This window comes from Ipomoea nil, unplaced genomic scaffold (assembly GCF_001879475.1).
Source record: "Ipomoea nil cultivar Tokyo-kokei standard unplaced genomic scaffold, Asagao_1.1 scaffold0987, whole genome shotgun sequence".
Classification (NCBI taxonomy): domain Eukaryota; kingdom Viridiplantae; phylum Streptophyta; class Magnoliopsida; order Solanales; family Convolvulaceae; genus Ipomoea; species Ipomoea nil.
Window position 1 is genome coordinate 248,254 of NW_017617415.1, and position 7,292 is coordinate 255,545.

The 7,292-nt window shown below is 41.1% G+C and overlaps 1 protein-coding gene across 1 annotated transcript; it reads right to left on the reverse strand.

Annotated features, from left to right (window-relative positions):
* Positions 1 to 424: 424 nt before the first annotated feature.
* Positions 425 to 2,319, reverse strand: LOC109180008 (aldehyde oxidase GLOX-like). The gene has a single exon (XM_019329491.1). The coding sequence runs from the start codon at positions 2,197 to 2,199 to the stop codon at positions 475 to 477; it is 1,725 nt and encodes a 574-aa protein (XP_019185036.1). The 5' UTR covers positions 2,200 to 2,319; the 3' UTR covers positions 425 to 474.
* Positions 2,320 to 7,292: the final 4,973 nt, after the last annotated feature.

The window sequence follows — 7,292 nt, forward strand, 5'->3', positions numbered from 1 at the left end:
AAATATCACAAAAAATCTTTTCCTCAACACTAGTTAAGGAAAGCTTTTTCTTTTAGAAAAAAATTTCCATGAATCAAATGAAAAAAAAAAAAAAAAAATCTATTTTCATCAAATTTAAGAAAATCTTTTCTTAGATAAACTTTTTTTATCCGACCGAACATGAAGTGTTTTTGCTTGCATGCAAAAAGTATTATGCAAGCTAGTATGGCGTGGCATTCCTTTCAATAGTACGTGCCAAAAGTCAGGGTTGTGGAAATGTTTTTCTGGCAACCCATTAATGTGGATGGGAATTTCCAAAAAAAAATAAAATAATAATAATAATAATAATAATAATAATAATAATAATAAATTCTCAAATTAATTTTGCAATCGCAGTTCGCTCATTAATTATTTGATTATCAAAAATATTACATGCATAAAGCAATTTTAAAACAACAATTATATTATTAGGTTAAATCATTCAAACGTTTTGAATCACGCATTCGCGAACTTAACCCAACGGGAAATGCTGGGAATTCCCTCGTTCACAACGGTGACCATATAATACCCCGGCGGCGCAGCAACCGGCGACGGAGGAGCCGCCACCACAGCATTTACCATTCCATTATCACCCCTTTCCATACTCGTGCACCTCAGCTTCAGCATTCTTTGATTCATGGCTACGGAATGTGTAGTAAATGGTGGCGAGTATGCACTGAATTCCAAATCCTCGCTCGGCCACTTCTTGTCTAGCCAGAAACGCACATGAAATTCCTTCCCGTAGTCGACCACGGCGGCCGGAGACCCCTCCACGTAAACCGACACGTTTTTGGGTCTCTGGTTGTCGAATCTTCTGTCCATGTAATCGGGCACGAAGGCCTGTAATCGGAGCTCGGTGGGGTGTGGAACGTTGGTGAAGACGTAGCCGTCGTTGGGGTTGCTCCCGGCGATTAAAACTCTCCCGTCGGGGAGGAGCGCCGCCGAGGAGTGATACATCCGCGCAATTTTGGTCGCCCTGAGGACGGAGAATCTTTTCCCGACGGTTTTTCCCGGGCTGTAAATGTAGGGCTCGAGAGCCGGGCTGGCTCCGTTTCCCCAGCCGGCGCACCCCCGCTTGACGCCGTTGATGATTAGAATCTGCCCCGTCGGAAGAATCACCATGTCGTTCATCACCCGCGGCCCCGGCATGTTCTCCATATTCCACTTATGTTTGTTCCCGGAAATCACCATTCTCCCGCAGCTCTTCAGCCCTTCTATAAACCTCCCCTGTTTCGCCTCTGTATACGCCCCCGCGCTCGCCCCGCCGCAGATCATCACCTCCACTTTCTGGAAACGGTTTTTATGGTCCAACGGGAGCATAACCGACGACCCGGTACTGGGGTAACTCCGGGAGCCCTCCCCGGGCATCCGGGGGAACTTCTTCTCCACTCTGTTTTTCCTGTAGTTGAACAGAATGGAATCGCGGTTGGCGAAAATGAAGAGATACCCGTCGGAGGAGAGGTGGAGAAACGGATAAAGATTGTTCCCGCCGGCGTTTCTTTCGTAGGTCTGGTGCAGAAAAGGAAGATCTGTGGATTTCTGCATGTTCGGAAATCTGGGCACGAATTCATACGTGGAAGCCCTTCTCCCACCGACGATAATAACTCTGTCATTTTTCCCCGGGAGGATCTGATTAGAAGCGTACCATCTCTCATCATACAAATGCTTCTTCCCCGGCTTCCAATTACACGTCTTGTCAACACACGGGGCAAAAAACTGGATCCGCTTCGACCCGTCGCGGTACCCGCCGGTCTGCATGATCGTCCCGTTGCTGAGAATCGTGCCGGAGGAGCACCATGTGTCGGAGATGAAACGGAGGGGGCGGATGGTGTTGTTCAGAACGTCGTACTCGACGGAGTGAGCGTAGCAAGAGGGATCCGACAGGTCTTCTCTGGAGCCCTTGCATCTAGTCCCGTTGAAGCGTCGCCTGAGCTGGTACCCGGACCTGCCGGAGCCCCGCTGGTCGAAGAACACGACGGTGTTCCGGTGAGTGAGTGCCATGTGCATGGCCACAACTCCGGTGTTTTCCATGAGAGTTTGCCATCTGCCTTGTCCGCTCGCGGCTTCGCTGACCAGAACCGATGCATTTAAGGCGTTGCATGGCCTGAGAGATACGAGAAACAGGACGAGCAGTGCCGTGATCGCGCATGGGAGAGTAGTTCGGAGTTGATGAGTCTCCATGACAGTGGAAGTAGTAGGGAGAATTTGCTGAGTTATACGATTCTTGAGAATCTTAATTGTCGGAGGAATGGTCTTATAGGGGACATATTGGTGCAAATGTTGGCCTTGGTTTGTGTGCTATGAATCTGCCAAGTTCTTCGTAAATGGATCTTTGTGTGAAGCTTGGAATTCAGTGCTTCATTTCTGTGTCACACAAAGATTACCCATGCATACCCATCCTCCAAGAAGGTTTGTTCAATTCTCTCCTTTATGCAGTCTACGAATAAAGATTATATTATGGAAAGGGCACGTCTGAAATTTTGTGAAATAGTGTATATATATGCACCAAAAAAACAACTTTTTTTCACAATATTTTATAAAGGAAATTGTTGGGAAAAATCCCACTACCTGTGATAAATAAAATCACAGGACCGACAAGAGTGCAAATAAGATATGGTACAAAATAGTAAAAAATAAATAATAGACACAAGGGACACAAGATTTACGTGGAAAACTCCAAAACTACGGGGAAAAATCACTGACCACCACCAACACAATATTCCACTATAACAAATCTTGGGTACAAAGTTGCTGGCTACCACCCGAGCCAAACACCCTAAAAATATCAAATACAACAACTCTAGGCCAAATACATTCTATCACGTTCACAGGCCTAAAAAAGAATAATATCTCGTACTCAAAATATTCAACCACCACGAGCAAGGTGAATAGAATACAAATATTACGAGAATATCCAAAAAGATGCCTGGAACAAATAACTGACCTCTACAAAATATTTGATAAAGAAAGTACCCAAAAGATCTAGGCAAACCCACGACAAAGTAGCACAAAATGAAGAAGAAATAGAAGAAATAGAAGTTGCTTCTTCCGCTGCGCTGCGTACTGCCGTGAAGAAGGAAGAAGAAGAAAATGAATTTCTTCTTTCTTTGTCCACCTTTAGCCGAAAAGCTTGTGGAAATTTGTGGTGTTTAGAAAACAAATGAATTGTCCTCCTTTATAGTTGCTGAGCTGCTGCCAAAATGGGAATAGAAAGAAATAAACTTTCAACCTTTCACATGTGCAGCCGAAATGGGAAAGAGTGAAGATAAGGAAATTTGATTTTCTTGTTTTCACATGCTGCCAAAAGTGAAGAAAATATTTCCCAAACTTCTGCTCAACTTCTGCTCCAACTTCCACCAATATCACATTTTCCAAGACAATTAATAATTGTCACCAAACTTCTCCAACAAGCTCACAAATATATTAATATATTATAGTGGATAAAAATAGGCTTGGTCCAAATTGAGCTATTTACCACATAGGAGGGAAGCCCCAACCCAACAAATATCCCCATCCCGACTATGTGGAGGATATCGCCATCCCGGCGATACAGCAACAAACCTTAAGTGACCTAACTTCCATTGGTCCACACACATCAGAATGTATCAACTCTGATGCACATTCCTTTGTTGCCACATTCACTGAACCACCAGAAATAGAGCTTTGCAAAGAGTACAAGTTAGAAAACTTGTTACCTCGTGCAACAACCAGTGAGCCTTTAGCAATTTTCCACTGTCCATCACCAAAGAAATAGCAGAAACCATCATCATCAAGATTTCCAGTAGAAATAAGATTCAGTCTGATACCCGGTGCATGCATTACATTTTTAAGTACCAGCTTTGCGTCATTGCTTGTTTCAAGGCAAACTGTACCGGTACCAATCACCTTCACCCAACCATCATCACCCATTCTCAGCTCTCCAAAATCACCTGGAGTATATGAAGCAAAGAATTCCTTCCTTGGTGTAACATGGTAGGCTGCACCTGAATCCACAATCCAAGTTGTCTCATGGCAAGCAACATTGTTGGCATTCTCATCGCAGACGACAAGTAAATCTCCTCCAACTATTGCAACTTGGTTCCCGGTGGCATCATCATCATCTTGCTTCTTGTCCCTTTTCAACTTGAAGCAATATTTCTTGATATGTCCTTTCTTGCCACAATAATGACATTCAACATCTCTACCCTTCTGACCCTTTTGCTTGTTTCTCCCCCTATCTTCTGTAACCAAAATCTCTGACTGAGAAGTGGAGGTGTCTTGAGATCTTCTTCTTGCTTCTTCATTCAAGATACCGCTCTTGACAAACTCCATGGTCACAACACCGTTGGGAGCAGAATTGGTCAAAGAAATTCGAAATGTTTCCCAAGAATCAGGTAGAGTGTTAAGTAACCAGAGACCAAGTACCTCATCCTCAAATGTGATGCCCATGCTTGACAAATGATCAAGAACACCCTGGAAATCATTAACATGATCATTGATCAATGTACCTTCCCTGTATCTTAGATTCATCAACTGCTTTAACAAAAACAACTTGTTATTGCCTGTTTTGGAAGCATACATGGTCTCAAGCTTATCCCACAGGCTCCTGGCATTCGTCTCATTAATAACATGGTTCAGAACATTGTCTTCGACCCATTGTCGAATATAACCACAAACTTGTTGGTTATCAAAGTCCCACTCCTCGTCTGACATATTTGTTGGCTTTGCACTTGCAAACACGGGTAGATGCAATTTCTTCACAAACAGGAGATCCTTCATCTTGGCCTTCCAAATGTGAAAATTTCTACCATTCAAGCGCACCATATTGATCGTATTTACCTCCATGTCAAATGTACCCGATCAACAACCAGGGCTCTGATACCACTTTGTTGGGAAAAATCCCACTACCTGTGATAAATAAAATCACAGGACCGACAAGAGTGCAAATACGATATGGTACAAAATAGCCAAAAATAAATAATAGACACAAGGGACACAAGATTTACGTGGAAAACCCCAAAACCACGGGGAAAAACCATGGACCACCACCAACACAATATTCCACTATAACAAATCTTGGGTACAAAGTTGCTGGCTACCACCCGAGCCAAACACCCTAAAAATATCAAATACAACAACTCTAGGCCAAATACATTCTATCACGTTCACAGGCCTAAAAGGAATAATATCTCGTACTCAAAATATTCAACCACCACGAGCAAGGTGAATAGAATACAAATATTACGAGAATATCCAAAAAGATGCCTGGAACAAATAACTGACCTCTACAAAATATTTGATAAAGAAAGTACCTAAAAGATCTAGGCAAACCCACGACAAAGTAGCACAAAATGAAGAAGAAATAGAAGTTGCTTCTTCCGCTGCGCTGCGTACTGCCGTGAAGAAGGAAGAAGAAGAAAATGAATTTCTTCTTTCTTTGTCCACTGCTTTAGCCGAAAAGCTTGTGGAAATTTGTGGTGTTTAGAAAACAAATGAATTGTCCTCCTTTATAGTTGCTGAGCTGCTGCCAAAATGGGAATAGAAAGAAATAAACTTTCAACCTTTCACATGTGCAGCCGAAATGGGAAAGAGTGAAGATAAGGAAATTTGATTTTCTTGTCTTCACATGCTGCCAAAAGTGAAGAAAATATTTCCCCAACTTCTGCTCAACTTATGCTCCAACTTCCACCAATATCACATTTTCCAAGACAATTAATAATTGTCAGCAAACTTCTCCAACAAGCTCACAAATATATTAATATATTATAGTGGATAAAAATAGGCTTGGTCCAAATTGAGCTATTTACCACATAGGAGGGAAGCCCCAACCCAACAGAAATGACGTTTTTAGTTATTGAATTGTTTTATAATGACTAATTCAGTTCTTAAATTTTTCTCATAGTAACTTTCTACCATTCAATTGTTATCTAGTGATTTAAAAAAAAATATCCATGAGTCCAACATCTGTTATGCACATGGGTCAAATCACACTAAAAATTTGAATTCAACCAAGTGAGGTACAAACAACAGCAATTGCGTATGGAAAACGATGAGGTGATTGGAGATTTTTGTGTACTGAAGTGATGAGTCTCAGTGTTGTACTATGCTTACTTCCACTGGATTACTCATCTTGTGACTGTTACTGATGCGTAGTATATTTGCAAACAAATAATTCTCGGAGTACGAGTTATCGATCCACAGGGAAGTGGTTGTATCAAGCACTAGTTACTAACTTATTCATTAGAGCTAATCCTAACAATTACTTAGATGATTGATTGGCATAAAAATAAATAAAAATAAAACAGAGGTTCAGGATTTTGAAAACAATTAGAGAGAAGTTGAGATTCATGGGATTCAAGTATTTAATCACCTAGTGCCAATTATCGTTTGCAATATTTAGTTTGGAATTAAGATTTGTGTGGGAATGCAAAGTGGAATCGAGTTACTCCCGTAATCTCTATTCCTAGTGAATTTCCACTCCCATGGCTTAAACACCCAATAAGATCAAAGATCAGCATTCAATTATTCCTAATTACTACCATCTCCCGATTGGCAACAATCTAGAATAAACTTCCCCTAATAAGTTCCCCTTTCCCAATGACCAACCATTAGGTGCAATCGTGTGTGCCCTAATTTATGCCCCAACTCCCATTGGTGACACAAACATGGCTATGAAGCTAGTAACTATGGCCATTAATTACAAGCATCAAACAATATTATCACGATTGCAACACAAGTATTAAACCCAAATAATAATATATTAAAGAAACTGAGAGCTCAAGCACATAGGTTCATAAACACTTTTACCCAAGAATCTCTAAAGAATTTAGCCAAGCATGACTAAATTATACATAGCAAATATAAATAAAGAATTACAAATCATCAAAAGAGTACAAGAATTAACCAGACGATTTTCCCAAATCTCCCTAGTCTTCTTCTTGCTTTCCAAGACAACTTGTGGCTCTTGATTTCTCTCCTTCTTGTCTCCAAGAATCTCTGAATTCTCTCCCTGTCCCCCGTCTCTCTTCTTAGGGTTGAGGAAGGAGGGATTTTATAGTGGGTACAAAGTTGAGATGAAATAGGAATCTTGTACCAAATTGGACTCAAATTCTAATTCCTATATTTAAATAAAGAAATTGCCGTCTTTAATGATATTTAGAATTTGGAAGATTCCTTGAATTGCTAACTTTTAATATGGAGATATGAGCATTGAAATCCGTGCAATTGATATTAGGAAAAGAAATCTCGCGCTTGTATTGAATTTTGCCCAGCTGCGCCACTTTAGGCGTCTGTTT

Excerpts from the sequence above, each read along its gene's own strand:
- LOC109180008 (XM_019329491.1), bottom strand. The coding sequence starts at position 2,199 with ATGGAGACTCATCAACTCCGAACTACTCTCCCATGCGCGATCACGGCA.